Source organism: Neolamprologus brichardi, chromosome 2, assembly GCF_056152115.1.
Source record: "Neolamprologus brichardi isolate AB-2024 chromosome 2, ASM5615211v1, whole genome shotgun sequence".
In the NCBI taxonomy this organism is placed as follows: domain Eukaryota; kingdom Metazoa; phylum Chordata; class Actinopteri; order Cichliformes; family Cichlidae; genus Neolamprologus; species Neolamprologus brichardi.
In genome coordinates this window covers 5,667,016-5,689,315 of record NC_142105.1, presented here as the reverse complement: position 1 = coordinate 5,689,315, position 22,300 = coordinate 5,667,016, and the positions used below count along the sequence as shown (strand labels likewise).

The 22,300-nt window shown below is 38.2% G+C and overlaps 1 protein-coding gene across 2 annotated transcripts in view; it reads left to right on the top strand.

Moving 5' to 3' along the window:
• fstl5 (follistatin-like 5) overlaps positions 1 to 22,300 on the top strand; it is a 197,894-nt gene that overhangs the window by 94,703 nt on the left and 80,891 nt on the right. For both annotated transcript variants that reach the window (XM_087846555.1, XM_087846546.1), the window contains 2 exons: positions 7,024 to 7,220; positions 13,458 to 13,578. In XM_087846555.1, the coding sequence (XP_087702681.1) occupies positions 7,024 to 7,220; positions 13,458 to 13,578 (318 nt within the window). The remainder of the gene's footprint in view (positions 1 to 7,023; positions 7,221 to 13,457; positions 13,579 to 22,300) is intronic.

Here is a 22,300-nt window from a genome sequence, read left to right as displayed (position 1 = left end):
TGCTCATTAGCAAATGACTGTGATAATCGTCCTTTATGACTGTAATCGTAGCCATAATTTAAAAATTAAAATTCTACTTACCCTATTAAGTCATAAGAGAAGCCTTTACTGAGGTCACAGAGTAAAGCAGCCAAGGGCTATTTTTCTATAGTCTTCTGTACAACTAGCAGTTTGTTTTACAAACTGAGCCCTCTGGCCCTGGCCATTAGCAGGAAAACAGGTTTATGGTACTTGTGGACTGACTTTACATTGCATACCCAGAACCTACTTCCATATTTTATATGTAGTCTATTAATCCCAACCAAATGGTGTGTGTGTGTGTGTAGCTGACAAATATATCAGTAATCACTAGTTTTCAGATGACTGTGAAAGCTTTGAAAATTTTAACATGTTCTCCAAAACAAATACATATCCTGTCTTTTACCAAGACTTTTCCCGGTTTTCCTTTTGTTATTTGTTAAGTTATTTTAATTGCCTGAACTTAATAAAATATGACTGATAAGAAAATGCTCCTATGATTGACTTCAACAGAAAGCTTGTGGGTTTTTTCTCACTAGCTTCTGGTTTTAATAATTAAACAACAAACCAATCATTATCTCCAAAGGATAATTCAATAGATCAATCCTGTTCTTTGTACAGAAGTTATTAGATACTGTAAAACATTCAGCCATCGGGCCAAGCACAAGAAATCTGTTCATCAACTCTAGCAGCCACTTTGACATAAGTCTAACAATTTAGAGACCCATTCCCTGTAGAAATTGGACTGGCTTGTTTCCAGATTTGTTCTTTACTTTCATTGCCATGTGACCACAGATGGAATTGGTTTTTAGTGCAGCATGAAAACAAAATTTCAGTACACAATGTGAGCAGCACATCATATAGGCACATGTAACAAAAGAAAAGCAGCTCCATGACAGCTGGGTAAACTCTGCTGATAAAGATCATGGAGTGTGATTAAAAGATCAAGAATATCTAACAAAAGGACCTTAGGGTGTGACTGTGTTTCAACTTGCTGTTTCTAAGGGCAGGAATGAACTTCAGTTTTGTATTTCTTTACTTTTCAGTATGGATGCAAAAAGCCTCCGTTTGACTGAAATCTTTTATTTTGAACTCCGAGATATTAGCAGGAGTCTCTTCTCTGTGCCTGAGGTCTGCTGGGAGTGTTTTGCATTCATATCGACCTGGCCAGAGCAGCTTTGAGGGGTTGCAGCTCTACTGCCCAGATATCCATTTCAGATTCAGTCAGGTGTTGCGGCACTGACACCTCCAGTTGCTCTTAAAGATTGCAATCAGTGACCTCTGATTTGGTTAGCCCAGTTGTCATGCTGTGCTGTCTTGATGTATTGTGAGCGGCGGCAGTACCCAGGGCCCTGGAGACGGAGATGGAAAAGCTGCAAGAGATGGTTGGTGGGGGGCAGGCTTAGTCGGGCAAAGATGGGACAGTTTCAGCGGAGTTGACTCTAGCTATTCCGCTGAGCCGCCTTTTTCTTTTTATAAATAAAACAGTAGGGCTTTTAAAGGGGCAGGTTGAGGTAGCGAGGGGTGTTCAGTCACTTTTACGGTCTCTGTGGAGAGCATGTGGAATTTCTTTTTTCTTTCTCTGAGTCTACTGCATGTTCGGCAAAGGATTAGGGTGTATTTTCAGCTCGAAAAGTAACTTTTCATTAGTGCCAGCTGGACTTATATTGGTTGCTAATGCAGCAGCTGCTTCTCCATGCTGTTTGGCACAATGCACGTTTGAGACTCTAAATTTCTCGTGCACAGTAGTGTGCCTCTCAGGTGCTTAGAAAGCAGACGTTTTTCATCCGTACAATATTTACGTTTCCTACACTGACGTCATCTGTATGTGGAAAAGTTCTTTAAAACAGAAACTACCTTTTTTTGCTTTTAGCCTTCATGCTTCATTACATTTGCTCACCACAGAGTGTACCACCATTTCCCTGTGCTTGTATGCTGTTATACCCATGAGAATGCCACTTTTGTATGGTTTTGTTGTTGTTCTTTGGATACACTAATCTCCGGGTCATTGAGTCAACAGCAAACAGTAAAAGGGCGTCTTCCTTCACGTGGTATTGCCAAATTATCAAAAATTAACACTGGCTTCCATGAATACCTTGATGGCCTACATTGTGACTAAAAGCCACTTATTAACCAATTGCCCACAGATGAATAGTCACTGTGAAAAGATTTTTTTTTGTCACTCTCACTAAATTGTTGCTTTCTCTACACTTTTCCATGTCCCTGAATATATTATTTACTAATCATATGTTGTTTTCAGGGTGTGTTCTTAATAAGGAGACTGTGAATGAAAGGTACAGTTAAGCTTGCACTGGGGAAAAGGGAAGATGAAATTATAAAGCACTAAAAAAATCAAAACAAACATGTGGAGAACCCAGTGTGAAACATTCGTTTAAATTTTAGATGTTCTTTCTAAGGCTGTAACTGCCTGTTCAGTTTGTTTGTGAATGTCACTAAATGTAGAAAAAGCTTTGCATAAAGCGGTTAGACATAAAGATTTTGTTGTTTGATCACTATTCATCACCATCCATCACTTTTGCTGCACAAATGCATCGATACCACTTACATAAAACAGATAAGAAGAACAGATGAAACTACATTCCAGCTCATCTTTAACACTTAGCATTTAAGATGCCATTGCTATTCAGTAGGTAAGGCTCAATCGTTTAAAGGCCTTGGTGTGAGTCGCCCAGTAAACAAACGTAACTTCGGTTAATGTGATACTATTGCAAGAATTGCTCTCTCTGTGTCCTCGAGGTCTTCATCTTGAAGCTATTGTATACAATACTCTGTTGTTTACCTCTTTTATATTTGCTGTTTCTTTGCTCTTTTTGTTGCCACAGGTCACTTGACCATTACCAGCACCAGCTGGAATAACTCTGAACCGGCAGGAAGCTTGCACACCACATTAAGCTTTTGCTTGAACATTGTCCTTTTGTTTGTGTCATCTTATCCATGCACACGAGTAGCTATTCTTGTGTAACAGCTAGATGGACCTTTTAGTGGAATTTGCATGTTCTCCCTGCACCTGCGTGGGCTCTGGCTGCCTCCCACAGTCCAGAGATATGCATGTTAGGTTAACTGGTGATTCTAAATAGGCGAAGGTGTGAATCTGAGAGTGTATGGCTGCTTTTCTCTGTGTGTTGTGATTGACTGCGTATTTGTCCAGAATGTACTCTGCCTTTTTGCCCATTGCTTTGCCTGCTGACAGTGTTGTGTTATAAATCAAGCACACCCATTTGCCCTGCTATAAATGCTCAGACTCACTGTTTACAGCCCCAGACAAGATGACCAAAAGAGAGTCTTCGGTCAGTAAGATCAATCTAGAGGAAGCTCTCGGGGTTTCATAGTTGAACCTGTTGAAGGATTATTAGTTGCCTGCAGCTGTCCTTGTCCCTGGATTTCTCTGAGTCTTGCAGCCTCTCCACTTTCACAGTAATCGGTATCAGTTGACTGTTGGCTCTCTGTCAGTTACCCTGTGGCTACCGTGTTGGTCTCCCAAGGCATGGAAGTCATTGGAGGCATGCTCGCTGTTATAGTCAGGGTCTTAAACTTCCTACTGAAGCAGCCTGCTCTCCTACCACCAAATCATTTTAAAATAAAAGGATAAGGTTAAAGGATTATTTAACATCATTATCATTACTGTAAATAAGATTATAATGTTGATGGAACAGTAGAACTCCATTTTAAGCCTTTTACTGATATCTAAAATGATCCTCCATCAAAAACAAAACAAAACAAAACAAAAAACCCAAACAAAGCAAAGCAAGCACCTCTGTTCTTCCCTTGTTCTTCCATTACAAGTAATTTTGAGTCCAGACGAGGTTTGCACAGTTTTATAACCCATCCTGATTTCCTGTGTCTTTGTCTACAGTAAGACTGAAAAAAGTCAGATGATTCAATTAACAAGACAATGTTGGAACTGAGAGGTCATCAGTTAGTGATGATCGATTTAATGATCAAAGTTTTAATGGGAAATGTTTTTCTTCTTTTCTTTTCTTTCTTTTTTTTTTAGGATAACCCCAGCAATTGCACAGGAAAAGCAGTCCCCATTGATGCGTCCCTTTCAGCTCAAAAGCCACTTCTGTGCCTGAGACATTTTCATATTTACAGGAAACTTTGGATTTCATGAAACGAAGAGTTATTCTTTCAGCATTCAGTAGATCTTAGTTTGACAAAGTGGATTGGACTGAATAACACAACAGCTTTTTGCTGAGTTTTTACTTGTTCCCTGAAGTACTGTTTTGACTAAGGCATGTTGGCATAGTTAATTTGACAGATTATAGTCGCCATTGCCAAATTATTGCTTAAACTCCCCTGTGTAGACAAGTACTGTTTGGATATGTTGGAGTGTTTAAATGCATGTTTGTGGGTAGCAGTTTGTGTATAAGTAGTTTCATTTACATCCACGTGTGGACCTGCATGCATGTGATAGTTCATGCTTCTTTTATGTAGCTGACCTTAGCCGAGGGTATGCCAGCAGCCATTTATATTTTATTCATTTTACCAGCCATCTGTGACCAGGGCAGCTTCTCTGCCACTGATGCTTGTTAAAGCCGAACCCGCTCCATGATGTGCAGCGTGCTGCAGTTGGTACACTTTGGAGGGAAAGTTACTTTTTTGATTCCCTAGAATTCACCAGCCTTTATCACTATTTTGACAGCCAAAGCAAATTTTGTCATTTAAAAGAGCTTCCTGTTGTTTTGTTACCTGCTGCGGCTGCTAGAAAGTCCTTAGCAGCCACCACTGTTTTTGTTCACACCCTGCTAGTTACAGAGTGCTTCTGACTGAGTGTGCAGCTCAAACATCTGTCAACACCTCAGTTTGATAGTTTTAGAAGCCAGACCATCACAAACAAAGAGATTGTTCCAGAGCTTCTTTCTCTTACCTAATTTTCTCCACCTGGCTAGGTCATGGTTTCCTAATTTTGGTACACCAGGTCATCAGAAAGTAAAGCATTGTAGGAGTAGAATTACACTGCTGACAATGTCTTTGGATAAACGAAACAAAAGAGACTCTCTTAAAACACAACACATAGATTACAGGGAAAAAAATCTTTAAAGTGAAATATGTCCACAAGCATCTAGATGTGTTTTTTCATGCGTCTTGGGACCAAACTGTTAGAGCAACATTCCTACAAAATATAAACCTTGTTTTTCCAGTTTTTTTAATATTCATAACTACAGCAGAGAGCATGATCTTCAATATGTTGATCTCCCACAGTAAACATTCGTGGTTGGAGTTGGTAACTGTAAAGGTCATCGCATGCAATTCGCATCAATTTTACACTCATCAAACATTCACTTGAACCCTTCTGCCCTGCATGGAATAGCAATGATCAGACACTAATGGCGTTAACTTTTCCTTTTCATCGCAGCGCAGTGAATGTGGCAGTTTTTAAATTTGAAAAGGAGAGCGCTGGTATCCAAATAGCACCTGTTGTCCACGATATTGACATCTGTATTAAAGAGAAAATCTTATCTAACAAGCTCGTATGGAAGAATCTATATTTGTCGTGTTTCTTCTTATTTGCTTTTCTCTTTTCATTCATAGATAAAGGTATTTCTTCACTTTTTCCACCAAGAGAATAACAGCTATCACAGAAAACTGCAAATCTCAGTAGATCATTTCTAATAAGTTAAGTGTCGGTTGGACATTGTTGTTTACACCGAATCTTTACGCTGCCATATTTTTATACTTAATTTTTATACTTTCTTCATGATAATAATAAACATTATATGAATGCGAAGAATAGAGTTTTTAGGCCTTGGGGACTTTACAAGGTCACAGAGAACTGAGATGAAAATGATAGTTTCGGTGAAAGCCCGTTTATTTCCCTGGCAGAGTTTTAGGAGAACTTCTTCAAGGCTGTCATATCCAAATGATGTCGAGCGTCGGGATTACATCAAGCATCTCATTTAAATGCTCACTGATTGCTCAATTTGTTTCTCTAAAGCAATGCTTGAAGAAATTTACAGTACAAAAATGAGATCCCAGGTATCTCATAATGACATGTCATTGGTTTCTGGGGTCACTCTGATTCTACTTAGCAAGTCATCAGCTCTGGGTGAGAACCCAGTTCTACTGTGTGAAATTCTCATTACCAGACTCACTAAATCATTCCTGCTTGATCGTCCCCAACAAAGATCATTTGTCTCACACGAGATTCTGCAACGAAGCTATTAGTCCATACTTGTCCCATGTTGATCACGCAGTAAGATGTGGTATAGATGTCAGCGTCCTCTCTAGAGACTTAAAAGACTTCCCAGTGAACAGCAAAGTTTTTTCCATGTGCTTGTTGACATCAGCTAATATAACTGTTATTAGTGGAGAGAGACTTGCAGATTTAACAAGGAGAAGCTGATTTGACATGTGTCAACCTCTAGTTTTAGTCCTTATTTTTCTCTTTGGCTCCACTCTACTCTGCTGAATCTTTCATGTAGTTTGCGTCTTTGATCTGGAGCCTTTGATGGTGGATTGTAAATACAAAACCAACGTGTTTTCTGTTGCTGTCAGGGTTAGTGTTTGACACCCGTGTGATGGAGTTGTTCATCAGTTTCTTTTTGTTGAAGAGGCTCCCGCTTTCTTAGTTTGAGGCAGTGAAGGCAGCGCGTCTGTCACACTTTGTGCTCCCATCGGGAAAATAATCCTTAGCGTTTGTTATTATGAGGAAGACAGTCAGAGACCTGTACAGATTTGGGTTTTGCTGAATATAAACAAGAGCTAATGTTTAATAATTTGAATCTTCAAGGGGATTCTACTTTGCTTGGGTACTAATTGGCTAAAAATGTGAAAACACTACATCCGTTGTTACAAATAATAAGTTCAATGTTTTTAATTGTGCTTTGTTCTGCACTTGGGAATAATTTAGATATTTATGAAACATGTTATCGGATAAAATAAATATATAGTTTCCCCTTAGCTCTTATTGCATTTTTTTACTACAAATAAATAAATAAACTCTCCATCATCCAACCAGTTTGCCTTTTCTTTTTTTCCCCCCAGATGATAACTGTAGACTGAGCGACTACCGGCGGCTGAAAAACAAGATTCTGGATTTGCATGAGAAGCGATACATGGGGACTGCCAGCCATGGGAAACACAAGGACAGCATGGTTGCCAAGAAGCAACTGGTTGATGTCATGTTCAAACGCTTTGATACAGACAATAACGGTCAAATAGATGCCAGCGAGCTCTCACAGGTAAGAATATGGGAGTAAAAATGAGCTTGGCTATGCCACTACATATTCCCCCTTTCAAAAATGAACGTGGTATTAGTGTGTGTTTGGCATGAAGGTAACATACTGCTTAACCTCGACTCACAAGCTAACACTGGTCTTACGGTATTTTTTAAAGCATCATTTAAGTACAGAATAAAAAGGTTTGCTTCCCATTCCAAGAGACTTCACAGTATCTGTCATGTCTGTCAAAACTTGAGAGTCATTTCATTTAAATATCTCATCAAAGGGGGATAAAAAGTGAACAAACCATCTGTGCGCTCAGGTGTTTAAACTGTCCTCTTTCATGTGTGCCAGATTTGTGTCCGTTTTACTCCTTTTACCCTTCCCTCTGGTAGCTGTTGTGCATCGCTCAAGCTAAATCGTTTGAAAAGCAATGTGGGTCAAAGGAGCCATGAAGCTTAAGGGAGGCTACAGCCTTTGACCAGCACTACCAAGAGGGATGTTGTAAAAAAGACCTTTTTGTGGCTGCCGTAAGGAAGGAAGATATTCTGTGCATATCAAATAAAGTCTCCCAGTACCCTGGGATTGAGTTAATATAGAGCTTATTTGAATAATTGAAGGGGTAAGCAACCCGTAGTGGTTTTCAAAACCATCATATCAGTTCCTTTTCTTCTGTTATCTTCCTGCTGATCCAGTAGGAAATCCTGTCTGTACAGGGGTCACCTTGGTAAGCTTTGTCAGTGCCCTTTCCTCCGACTCATTAGATCAATTTCAGTATATTTTAGCACAGGAGGTTCACGGCATATGGCCACAAAATAGTGATATTTTTTGTCATTTTCATATTATTTACATATTTTTACATGTTTTAACATTAAATGGTACTCCTTGCCAGCTTGAGAGAAATCAATGCTCGGTGAATAAAATACATAGTCAACAAACTATGTTGGACTGGTATGTCTGTGAAGGTTCTCAGTCATCCCCCCCAGGGGGTTCATGACCCTCTTGGGGGACACTCCCCGAGGACTTAAATCTGGGACTCTCTACCATTTGACCTTAGAACTGAAGAAGCTTCTCGGGGATAGGTGAAACATCTTCAAGCAACTTAAAGAGACGCTTTTCGTTCCAAGCTCCTTAGACCATGTTGGACTGGGTTTTATGGAAAAATATTGCCAATATACCCCAAGCGTTAATTTGAATATGCCCTTTCAACCTATTGAATATTACTTTGGCCTGATTTTTAAACCTGTTTGTAAATGAGATGTAATCTTTTCCTCTGCAGAGTTGATACCCCCACCAGGTGTTTTGAATCATGCGGGCTAATAATATACGTCCAAATGGAGGAGCTGTTTTCAGGGATTCCTCCAGGGCTGTTTTTAGCCCTTCTCCCATTTTTGTTGTTTACATATATGGGAAATTTGGCATATTTCATGCAGAGCCAGCCACATAAACCTCATTCACAGGAAAATGGAGAGAAGGGAGCACTTTCGGGAAGGGCAGAAATTGAAATATCAGTGAATTGCAGGTGGCCCTTATGGGGGTTTCAACTGAATATATTATTTTTTTGTTCATACAGATATACTTTTTTTCATGACCCTACCTGACTTTGGGGTATGCATGCAGTAGTTAACCAAGAAACTTTTTTTCATTTGTTTTGTTATTTACCTTGGAAAAATATTGTCCAAAAAAAATCCATCAATGCAACAGTCCAAACTGTATCTTTGTTTGCCTGTAAGTGAAGACTGTTTACATGTTTACTTTACAGGCATAAAAATGTTTCTGCCGGTCGGAGTGGGCACGCTCTGTTTTGCGTAACTATTTTAAAATCCCGGTAGCTCTGCAACCACGTGAGCTAGCACAATAATTTTTTTTGCATATGAAACCGGAGGAGTTGTACTTACATCTTGTGCCATCAGCTTGTCCTAGGTCACAGTTTCCTTCCATATATAGCTTTGCAAAAACTGCATAAAAAGCACTTGCAGCAACAAATACATAATAAGCCAGAAACACGCTTTACCGATCCGATCAGCTGTTCGTAACATTTCCTACGTTGGAATAGACGTCAGTGCGAACATTCGCATGTCCGCCATTACCTGCCCAAAACCAGAAGTGACGTCATTTTCGCGGAAATGTAGTTTTTTTTAACCATCAGGGCCTCATCAGCCTATACTGGTGTTTTTAAAAGTTATCTTTGACTTTATGACTTTCTGAGTCTTTCTGGGATGCTTAGGACTCATATTGCACTGATGGAAATAGTTTATTTTGATGCATATGCTGTTTTTTTTGCAAATTTGCACTATAATATTTATTTTCATTTTTCCTGCAGTATATAAAAATTGGTGTATTTCAAAAATAAAACTATAAAGACACTCAAAATAAATTTAAGAGTAATTTAAGAGTTTTAGAGTAATTCATAGCTCAACTTAAATTATGTAAGTTACACAGTAAGGTTATGACTCTCTTAACTTGCACCAGCAGGGCCGTGCATGTTTTCTTAACCTCATCTGCTTGAGCTGCGACTGAGTTCTATCTTATTAAGAAATGATAATTTTGAAAGAAGAGATTAATGCAAATCAAATTTGGTCTGAACAAGCCCTCAAAAAGAACTACATAAGCAATTCACACATTTTTCATCAGTTTAAAATTAACAAAATTATGGCTGCCACCCGCATGGCCTAAAGCACCCTTTATAATTGGAGCATTCTCTGATCTCATTTGAAATTCTAGGACAGGAATCCCTCACTTGGACTTACTCAATGTGCTAGAGTGTGCACATGAAGTGACACACGGAGCAATTGTTCCTGTCCTTTTAGTCTAGAGTACCCTTTTAAAATGGCAAATCAAAACGTAATTTTTCTTCATGCATTCATCGTATCTATCCTTGTACCAGAGATAATATTTGAAGATTTATCTTTTACTAGAAAAAAAAATAAAACACCGCTTCTTGTCCAGTGTTGACCCTGATATACCGTTTATTGTCTACAAAAAGCACGATAAAAGATGCTGTAGAATTTGCTGTAAGAAGAAACATTATGTAAGTTTTTTTTCAACTTGCATCTATAAACCTTTAAATATAGTACAAATCTCAAGGTTCTAACTAATGGAAAATTGCTCTTTTAAATCTCTGCAGAAGTCTAGTCTGAGTTGTTATCAGGTCTGCAAATATTTCTAAAAGAGCTGAATTCAAATTGAGAGGAGTGCGAACAGGTGACTTCTGATCCCTCTTTTGGGATTTTGGGGGGCTAAAATAGATATAAAAAATAGATATAATGAATTTGCAAATCTTTTGAAACATTCACAGCACAGTCACTGAAGATCTTGCTTCATAAGTCACACATCCTAGTATGAGTCCTGCAGTATTGTTTTGTACTGCAGTACCTAATTCATCCTCTTGACAATGCAAAAGGTTTTTGTTTTTTGTTTTTTTGCAGATTCATGCATGCAGGGTTTACGACTACCCTCTTTTCGCATGAATAACACAGAATCTTATTTTGTTTGTCTGAAAAAAATAGTAAAGGTGGATAAAGAGGAGACAGATGCAACTTTAAAACTTTTGAAATTGTAAGGGAGATGATGTGTAAATTGTTATGGTTATGAGGGAAGAGCAGAGTCGAGAGTGAAGGAGATGAAAGCACGTCTGGGATGCTGGAAAATGTTCACATCCAGCAAGGTTTCCACCAGTGTATTGTAAGCCTGGAGGCGCAACAGGGGGTCAACTTAAGCATCCCAGCTGAACAACTTTTCTAAGGAACCGTATAGTTATGGTACATAATGTCTGTATTGCAAGAATAGGTTAAGTGTAAGTAAAAAAAAAAAAAGAAAACTCAGTGTAACTGCTAATTGTAAGACATATGTTCTGTCTGGGTAACCAGCCAATGTTCCATTGGCTTTGTAAATTAAGGTTCAATTTAAAACAGGCAGAAGCTGCAATCTCAGCACACATATATCTGTTTAACCCATCGATGATTTGCCTCAGATCATTTAGCTCACATGGTCCACTGAACATGTGCAGGATATGTTACTGCTTTGTTGTTCTCTTTTTCTCCAGAGGAGTCACTGGAAAAACACTGTAGAAACAGAAATGGAGTTTATGCATCAAAGCCTGCAATTCCAACACATAAAAGTCTCTTAAATGCCACATCACTCCAGGTGATGAAAAGACCAAAAAGCAAGCAAAGAAAGGAGCAATGAGTAAAGACTGCTTTTGAGTTAAAATCATCTTCTTTTTTAAAATTGTTTCTAAGCCCAAGAATGAAAAGAATGAAAATAGAAAATTTGTACATTGAATTCTTTTTTTTCAGTGATTCAAGATTCAAATTAAAGTTAGGTGTAGCTCACATAGCATCATAGGTAACTCTTAAATTTTGGGCAAGTCATCTGGGAAAGGGAAGTGCACTGATCCGATGGACACTGCATGATGTATAAAGCCGTCCCTTGTGATCAGCAATTTGACAGCTGATCTAGTATGATGGATGTTTTACTGCCAGGGCCATGCAGAAAGTGTTGAATAGGATCATGTTTTTATCAGGATGATGACAAAAACTGCAGTATTTTGGACCTGTTCATCCACTGTTGTGACAGAACTTCATTGACTTTCAGTTTGGCTACAATGCAAATGGTACCGAACATGACCACAGCCTTCATAGACTGACACTTTACCTGAAGGAACTGTAGTACTTTTAAATATTAATCTGAAAAGCCAATGATTAACACAACTGTCTACTATTTTGTAGTTTTATGAATGTACGGTTCTACAAATACTAAAACCATCGTATTTGTTTTTCAAATTTAAACTTTCAATTGTTAACTGGCTTTGTCTGAGTAAACAAGATGGGTTAAATGGCCTGACATTGCGTAGTTTTTCCAGCAGAGGGCACTTTGCAACTTTGCTTTTGGCAACACACATGTTTGAAACACAGCAAGCATAAAAACTACATGATCTAAGCAGATTTGGCCAGTGTAAATCACTAAATAAATAACTGCGTATAAGAAATGCTAGCAAAATTTTAAAATGCGCAAAATGTTCAAATCACCAAAATATCAATATTGGCCTTAAAAATCGTATGTTTGGGCTTCGGTGTAGCAAGTGGAGAATTGAAGAATATAGTTGATATCTGGGCCATTACTTTCTTTTTTGCGCATAATTACACGCTGGTCACGTCATCATTCCAGCACAGAGGTGGATTCAAACCCATCATCTTGTTACTGGGAGGTGACAATGTTAGCCACACGACTTGTCAAAGAGTAGATGCAAATAAGGTTTACGTAAAAAACTTAATTGACCTGAGATAGTACCCGATGGTTTCGACTTTGCATTTCAGCCAGTGCATTCCAGTTTTAGTGAAACCGTTTTCTTGGTGATTAGATATATGGTACTCAATTTTTCATTTTGTAATGACAAGTATAATCCAAGCAACACCTATTGTTTCTTGGGTTTAAACCTGGGATAAACACATTTTTTGCATCAGTGGACAAAAAAAATCTATAATGATCTTACCACCTACTCACATCTTGCGTCACTTGATCTCAGTAGGTCACATGATAGGGTGAGGCAATGTTTCACCTGGACCTCTGCTGATGTCCTTGGCTCATGTGATGAGGCACATGATCAATAGCGGGTCAACAACCATCTTAAGGGACAACTCCGACTAGGGTTTAAATACCTGGGACTCTCCACCATTTGGTCTTAGAACTGAAGAAGCTTCTCGGATGAAACGTCTTTAAGACACTTAAAGAGGTCCAGTCGCTTTTCTTTCCGAGCTACTTAAATCACCATGACCTGGATGAATGAGAACCTACACAGACAATCCATATTAGCCTTTGTTTGCCTCATCCCACTTAAAATGGACTTAAAGGCAACTGGACTTCTGTCCCTCTACTGTGTTCAGCTTATTAGGATATACTTGTCTGGTGGGCTTAGAGCACGAAGCAAGTTTAAACCTACACAGATATGTGTTAAACCTACACTTCTCTGTGTAGGTTTAACACATATCTGTGCTGATTACTCACTGTAGATTGAATAAGCGGTGCCATCACTGCTGTGGTTTACTTTAAGAGACATCGAATCCTTTGGTGGAAAAGAAAAATGTTATTAGTCAACATCTGGCTGATTTGTTTAGTGACAACATTAATTGCATAGAGGTTTTGTTTTATTATAATTTCTGGAACAGTACTGAAAAAACAACAACAGACACACACAAACAGAATAAAAAAAATGCTCTTAACCTTCTTTAACCAACGATTGATGTGTTCTCATTGAAGGTCATCAAGCAAGAAGGTCTATCCAAGGACATCTCTGAATGCACATTGTTTGACTTGCTGAAGTACAACGACGTGAACGATGATGAGCACCTTACAAAAGAGGAGTTCTACACAGCCTTTGGTGAGGATACAGTTTTGTTACTCCCATTGTCTGTTTACATTGTTCAGTAAAATATATATCTGATGTGACAGAAATGCATTTTTTAATTTGCAGTTTTAGTCAATACTCAATAATAGCTCTTGTCTTTAAAAAAAAACTATATTTTAAAGTTGATGGTTCATATTGTCCTAGTGTGTAAACATTACGACAATGTTTACAACGGCGTTCTTTTTACCCAGTTGTTAGTTAATTGATTTAAGTAGTGTAGTAATTATGAGTATTATGAGAAAACAGAGAGTAAATTGAAACCCTGGAAAAAAAAATCTCTCAGATGCCACGACATAATTAATGTGTATACTCATATTTCATTGATACTGATGCTTGTTTCTTCTTTATTCTCCTTTTAATAGCATAAAAGTATAGAATAGCCCTTTATTTGTCCTTGCACACTTACAACAAGTACACGTACAACTGTGCTGGAATAAAAAATAAATAGTAGACAGCAGGAATAAATGGCAAACAGGAGAAATATATACAATCAAGAGGGATGTATACAAAACAAAAGAAATATATACAAAAATAGGAGAAAGGCACACATTAGAGAACAATGAGTGCAAAGCAAAAACGTAGTCTGAATAGAGTCTGTGTGTGAGGCGCCTGAGTGATGAGGGTTCTCAGACCATGGCTTAGATTATTGAGGTGGGTGGGCAGGGGTGGGTTGTCGGGGATAGTGTTTATTGAAAGTCTGCATGGACAAGGGGAAGAACCTGTTTACGAGTCTGGAGGTGTGGGACCTGATTGACCAGAGGGCAACGGGTCAAAAAGGTGGTGAACGGCGCGCACGGGGTCACCTGTGATGGTCCTGGTTTTCCTGAGACATAAGCAATTTTTTTTAACGTGTGTAAAACCTTTGGCCTTCATAAAAGAAATATGCATTTAACCCTTTAAAGCCGGTCGGAGCGGCACGCTCCGTTTTGCGCAACTATTTTTAAATCCCGGTAGCACTGCAACCACGTAAGCTAGCGCAATAATTTTTTTTTCATATGAAACCGGAGGAGTTGTACTTACATCTTATGCCATCAGCTTGTCCTCGGTCACAGTTTCCTTCCACATATAGCTTTGCAAAAACTGCATAAAAAGCACTTGCAGCAACAAAAACATAATATTCCAGAAACACGCTTTGTCGATCCGATCAGCTGTTCGTAACATTTCCTATGTCCATCAGCGCGAACTATCGCATGTCCGCCATGTCCTGCCCGAAACCGGAAGTGACGTCATTTTGCGGAAATGTAGTTTTTTACCATCGTGGCCTTATGAGCCTATACTGGTGTTTTTAAAAGTTATCTTTGACTTTATGACTTTCTGTGTCGTTTCTGGGATGCTTAGGACTCATATTGCGCTGCTGGAAATAGTTTATTTTGATGCATATGCTGCTTTTTTGCAAATTTGCATTGTAGTATTTATTTCTATTTTTCCTGCAGTATATAAAAATTGGTGTATTTCGAAAATAAAACTATGAAGACACTCAAAATAAATTTCCTGTGGTGGGAAACTATTTTGTGCAACTTTTTTGTATTTACAGTTTTGAGGGATAAGCCTCTTAAATTTCTCTAACTAGAAATATATGTTAAAAAAACAAAAACGATTTTCAATTTTTTTGTAGTTTATTGCACTTTTTTGCAATTTATGTAGTTACTATGCACTTAATGCATATATATTATTCAAATTTGGGCTATCATGGTTGTATTGATGTATATCAACTTGAAATGCTCCCAAAAATGGCTCCACAGCATGTAAAATTATAATATAAGCTCTGGTGGACTTGGTTCTATGGTAGGTCTTAAAGGGTTAATTAGGCTTTGATTGAGTTTTTCTTTGAAATCTGAGAAGAACCTAACTTGTTATTATTTGAACTGACAGCCTGTTTCTGTTCTTTTGGCCATTACAAAGTTAGGATTGTGGTAAACCTCGAGAAATATTTGATGAGTTTACTCACTGAGACCTGCAGATTGTTGCCAACTGCGTGGAAATGGTTCAAAAGAAAGCAGGTCACAACTTCTTAGAAACAGTAGTTTGATCCAAATTTCCATCATTAGGCAGCATAAAGACGGCAGGTGCTGTGTGATATCGGAGTCACACTAACACACGTGCACCAGTTTCTGTCTTTTGTTTCCTTCCTATTCACGGTTCCTCCCCGTCTGACATTTTCAGTCAGCTCAATATCCTCTGACAGAATATCCTCTGACATTTGGCTGGCTTGACACATTTAGCAGAGGGAGAGAATTCATAATCAACCTTCATCTTATCAGCCCTTTGTATTTGAAGCATTTCTTGGAGGAGACCAAGAAAAAAAAGTCACGGGAGCAAATGGCAAAGTGCAAGATTCTCATCTATTCTGCTGGATTCCACATCATACATGAATGTGTGGGAGAGAAACCCCTTCTGGCAAGTCACAGAAACACAGAACCCCATTCTTTGAAGAGTTGAGTTGCTCTGTCTCTTCCTTTTTTAGGTTTCAGAAGATTTTTTTTTTCTCAAGTTTCCGACTTAACTGCTCACAAGGAAATAGGATATTTAATGTGAGGAAATCTCCCCCTCTGTGATGGAGTTTCTTTCAACCTGCCTTACTCCTCTTTTAGACTTTTTCATTTTTTTTTATTGCGTGCCACTTTATGTTACTATTTAGCGACAGCGGATAATTATCCAAGTGTAGAATTTATCTTTGGATAAGCTATTTTTTAAGATGCTTTACTGGAAATTGCTTCTATATTGATGTTAATAGTTACAGATGCAATCAATAAACAATATGCTTAGCACAGCTGAAGTAATGTGTCTTTGTCAACAACTCAGGATTTCTGAGTATTATTACAGAAAACAAACAGAAATAAATCCACAATACTTTCAGTGGTAAAGGTTCTCATGTAACATACTCATTTTCCTGTGTATATCTCAGTGTGAGATAGAAATACATATAAAGCAAAAAAGATTTTTGTTTTTATTCCATCCCATGTGGGCAGTATCAGATTGCTCAAAGGAATTCAACTCTCTTCACCGAACACTCAATATTGAATACTTGGTTTACTGACGTGCATTACATACCTGGAGGTCATGGTAGTACTCAGCTTGTGCTTCTTCACTCTATTCATGTGCAAACCTGTTTCTCTCTCCTAAATACTAGGCCCACAGCTCAGAGAGAAATGATGATAAAAAGACCAACATCTCTAGAGACTTAACAGCATGACTGAAGAATTTAGTTCTCCTAATTTCTATGTAAATGTACTTATCTATCATATAGTCAGCAGAGAGAGGTGATAGTAACTCTAGTGTAGAATAAATGTCTTTCTTCTAGATACTGACCAGAAAGCCAACACCCCAACCCACTGCCATTCCTTCAAGCTGAGAAGCAGCAAAGTAGTTAATTTTATAGAAATACATCTTTCTAACTGTAGAGGAATCAATAAGGGGAGCTAGTATTTAAATATTTAATCACAAACATCTGATGCAAACCCAGTCGTTTTGTTCTGTAAGCAGGCCTGAAACATGACAAAAACCGCTCAATTCAGAAAAGAGCTTCGAGTGCTACTCCTAGTTGGTGTTTAGGGAGTAAAGGTTTAAAACCATAGGCAGTATAAAAGATAGATGTAGCAAACGTGACATCAGACATTGGTATTTTGATCTTTTGGAGCTGGATCTGACAAGTGAAGGATGGACCTGGCTATGGAACCTTCCGATTATTGGGTAATGACTTGTGAATGACAAGTGGTTGGTAAATGAGGACATCCTCCTTTCTGATTCTTTACAGAGTTCACAGAGCAAGGGAGCCAAGGGTCATTTTCACGTTGATCTTTATACAACTGGTCTTTTTGCGAGTCTTTTAAGTCACTTCCATTTGCGCTTTACTTTTCAAACCTGAAAACCTACGTTCCATCTTTTTTGCAATGTAAAACCAAGTAACATGTGATCTACTACAGCAGATTTTTTTCTTTAAGCTTAAATGTGACTTTGTTAGTTTGCTAACTAATTTCAAGGTGATGTTGCGTGGCCTTCTAGTTTTCACTCAGCGTCAGTAAAACTGGGGAGATCAACATATATCATCATCATCTCAAACTGAACAAGTAAGCTATTTAAACAAGCTCACAGAAAAACAGAATCACTCTTTTCACACCAGAGAGAAAAATGTGTAAAACCAGACTGGTTGGCAAGTGATTGCTGGAGTTAGGTTTGATTGCTAACTCTCCAGTTACACTGGTGTAACTGGAGAGTTAGCTCTGAAAAGCTTCCTTGCAATTGCGTTGATTGGTAGAAGATTGTCATGGTGATAGTAGTCACCCTTTTTCACCATTTAATAAAATCCAGATTTGAGGTAAAAAAAAAAATAAAAAAGTCTTGTTGACTTTTGAAAAACAAAACGTGGGACATGTCCATTATACTGTGTCTTGAGACGAGGGGGATACCTGTTCATTCAACTGGGAAGACAACCCAGACTCCCCAAAATATATATTTCAGGTAGATCACCACGCTGCATGCTGCATTTTGCCCTGATGCTCACAATCATGCAACATAAACGCTAATTGGAAAAGCATTATTTTTTATAGTATATTGAGCTTACTAAAAACACAAGTCAATCAGTTTTACTGAGCATGGCTAATCTATTTTATTACTGCCGATAGTGTTCTGTCTGTGCACAGGTAGAAAGCAGCTATATAATGAAACATACATAATTCTTTTCTTCTTCTTCTTCTTTTTTTAATCTGAGTGGGCTGGTGCACAGCTGCTGATAATGCTGCAATAACAGGCATCTCCAATATAAATCTGAGTCAGAGCACTAAACATTTATTTCGGTGACTTGTAGGTTGCAGCCTGATAGAGCCTGGTCACAGAGCTTGGGGTAAAACTACACTGTAAAGTTATAGTTTCTCACTTCATTGCCAACATAATATGTGAGTGGCAGCTATAAAAATCTATGCAAATACCTTAAGCGCTATCGTAAACTGAGCACGATCATAACGTAAATCCGTTGGCTCAGTGTATCCAGAACTATGGTGTGGCTTGGAAATGAACAGCAGTAAAGGCAGAATGACTCCCCATGAAAACGACACCTGTCTGACTGCTGCGCTAATAAGGACCCTTTGCACACCTTTATGGAATATTCAAAGTATTGCAACATTGTTTGTCAGGACAGAAGATAAGATTCTAATGTCCATGCATTATTCATTCCTGCTTTGCATAGACTGGAAGGGGGTTGAGAATCAATTTGCTTCAGCTAGCAGTAAGGAAACTGTCTGGCAGAAGTGATGTCTTTTAATTAGATGATGTTACAGATATGAATGATGTCTGCCATGCTGCTGATAGTGAGTACCATGTCATCGTTGAATAATTTGGTGAATGATGGCTCAGTGCATCATGGGTAAACAGATAAGGTGTCATCTATCACAAAGTGTCATTAACTTTTGGCGCAGGAGTGACAGAACACATTGCACAGACACTGAAGCACCCGCATCATGCTCATTACCAGGCACCTTGATTTTATTTTGGGGTCTCATAGAAAAGTTTTACATGCTTAAACTATGTTATTTATCTTTTACATACTGTACCACCTCTTGCCATCCTTTATCTGCAGCACTCAGTTTTAGAGTCTGTTTCTTTAATATCTGTCTTCCAAAAAGCCCAGTCTCCTCTGATTCATTTTGGCATTACAAAAAAACTCAACTTTTTGATTGTTTTAAAATGCTGCAACTGCAGCAAATAGTTTCATTCACATAGTGATGGAGACAGAAAAAGACCTGGACTACAAATGAGCTGTTTTAGTCCAGCAGCAATGTTTCCTTTGACAGAAGAAGACTGTTTAGCATTGGCAGTGCTCTTTTACATGCGCAAAATGATATATACAGTAACATCTGTCATATTAGAGTAGAGCAAAGTATATGAGGAATCTTATAGCAATACAACATAAAAATAAACTCAACTATGGTAAATATACATGCCTCACTAAATACGAATGTCAAGTCAAAGTCAACTTTATTGTCAAAAACCATATGTACAGATCATACACAGGAATGTGTTGTAACAAAATCTATAATACAGTACATACAGTAGGTATACCTGCACTATGGCGTTTGTTGTAAAGTGCAAATTTTATGCCATGTTTAGTCAGTATACAATAGCAGCACTTGAATTATTTTATTTTTAAAAGAAGACGCTGCTGCCTGCACATGTGGCAAATGTATCACGCTTGCTACTATATATGTAGGATCCTTTCTGCTTTAATGCTAAGTCTGTGGAATAGCAGAATATAAATATTCCCCGTATTGTAGAAATCCATCTCTTTCTTTGCTTTACTCAAATTAAACAACTACCAGAAAGAAAAAAACCTCAGTAAGCAGAACGGAGCAGAAGGTGCTACGCCAATTCAAAAGGCACATAGAAAAAAGTACAACTTTAGACTTTTTGCACTCTTTTGCACACTTGCAAATAAACTTTTGTTGTATTTAAATTCAGGAACCAAATCCACAAGCTGAAAGAATGGACAGTGTCTAAAGGGTGGTTTAAGATTAGCAGAGTCGGGTGCTTTTAGATTGAGGGCTTTTGAAAGCTGATGCGTGCAATTCACGCAGAGACTGAATCCTTGTGTTAGTGAGCTTTTTAAGCTCTTTGAAGTTGGCTGTACAATCACAATGTGCTTTGCCTGTGCACCGCGCACTTTAAATGTTATTAGTTTGGGAACACCTACTGAATGCAATCTTGAGGCATACTGCTTGGCAGACAACAGTGAAAATGAATTTGAAAGTATTTGGAAAGATCTCTCTGGATGAATGCAGCCTGAGGCAAACTTTTTAGCTTGAAAATCTATCTCTAACAAACCCCCCTCTCAGGCCCACAGACATTATACAGATTTGCGCCCTTGTCTCTTACATTTCAACTGTAAACTGTATTTGCCCTACTTTAGGTTATATCCTGTTAGCATGATAGAAATAGGTGGTTTATTTAAAGAATGTGGGATGCAGTATGTAGTTAATAGAATATACAATATTTGACTGATTCATAGTAATGACATACTCCAGTCTCCTTGGTTATCAACATATTGATCTGAACCATGACACCTGCTGACAGAACACATATCCAATATAACCACCTCTTTGATTTCTGCTGAGACTAAAAAGCCTTGGAGTGCCCGCTGGCCTCCTGAGGGATTGGTGGGAAGCTAAGATGGACTGTAACGTGAGCTATCATATATTACTCTTGTGATCCTCACACAGAAAGAATTTTCTACTGTCTGCATCAAAACACATGATGTGTATTAATGTAGGGGTTATCCACCATATCCATCTACCTACAGCATGATTTTTCCTGGTTCAAAATGAGCCTTGGGCAGCTGACTGCATTTTAATAATAATAATAATAATAATAATAATAATAATACATTTTATTTGAGGGCGCCTTTCAGAAACCCAAGGTCACCTTACAAAAAACACAATTAATAAAAGGAACAGTAACATAAAATACATAAAATAAGTTAAAATGACAAAACAGAGCGTGACAACAGATAAAAATCAGCATTAAAGCAAATAAGCGAATTTTAGCACGATTGATCAGTATGTAGTTAAGGCAATAAATCTGTGTTACTTTAACAAAAGCCTGTTTCTGTACACTTGTTAAACAAAAGCGTTTTATATTAAAAACATTAAAAAAATCATTCAAGCCTGTTTAATGTGCTTTGGGGGATGGTCAAAATGAACAATACATTTTTCGAGTGCAAGAATAATCCAGACACATGTTAACACACCTGAAGTAAGCTATGAGTGCGTTTTGTTATATTAGTGCAATATCCAGTTGTGTTCTAAGATAATGCTGTGATACTATATGGTGGGGCGTGGCCTGCGGTGCATCTGCAATCACGCCTCCCCTACTTAAGTATTGCACCGGGTCCTGTGACAGTGGTTGTTGTTATGTTGAGCTGGCAGCGGGAGAGCTGCAGCTCAGTGTGTGGATGTACAGCAACCGTGTTTGAAATAAAGTGTGCTGCAAAGCATAAATATGTCACCGGGTCTGCCGTGGTCATTCACGTCCTGTAATAGTTTGCCAGCCGTAGACATTATACAAGATGTAATTACATAATGTTATATATTTTTTTCTGAAATCTAATTTTCAATTCAGTTAAATTTTATCGACATAGCATCACATTACAACAAATCAAAAGGTACTTTATATTGTAAGGTAGAGACCCTACAATAATAAAGAGAAAACCACAGCCCCTTTGAACAAGCACTTCATGACAATGCGAAGGCAGCAACAGGTTATAGGTGAAGGGAGGAAGACAGGACACTCTGGGTTTCCTCTACACATTTTAGAGAACAGCCAGAGATTAATTATAACTAATGGTCAAATGCAGAGTGCTTTGTAAGCACATAGTGAGTGAAGAAGGTGAGTGAACGAGAAACACAGTGCATCATGGGAAGCACCTGGCTGCCTAGGTCTATTCCAGGTGACCTGATCTATTTTAGGGTCACCTGATCCAGCCCTAGCTATATGATTTATCAAAGAGTTAAGTTTTAAACCTAATCCTGAAAGTATAGCGTGTGTCTATCTCCTGAATCCAAACTGAAAGCTGTTTCCACAGAAGAGAGACCTGAAAGCTAAAAGCTTTGCCTCCCTTTCTACTTTAAAAGGAACCACAAGTAGGTGAAAGGGACATTCTCTATATCGGTCATATAGTATCTAGATAAGATGGGGCCTGATTATTCAA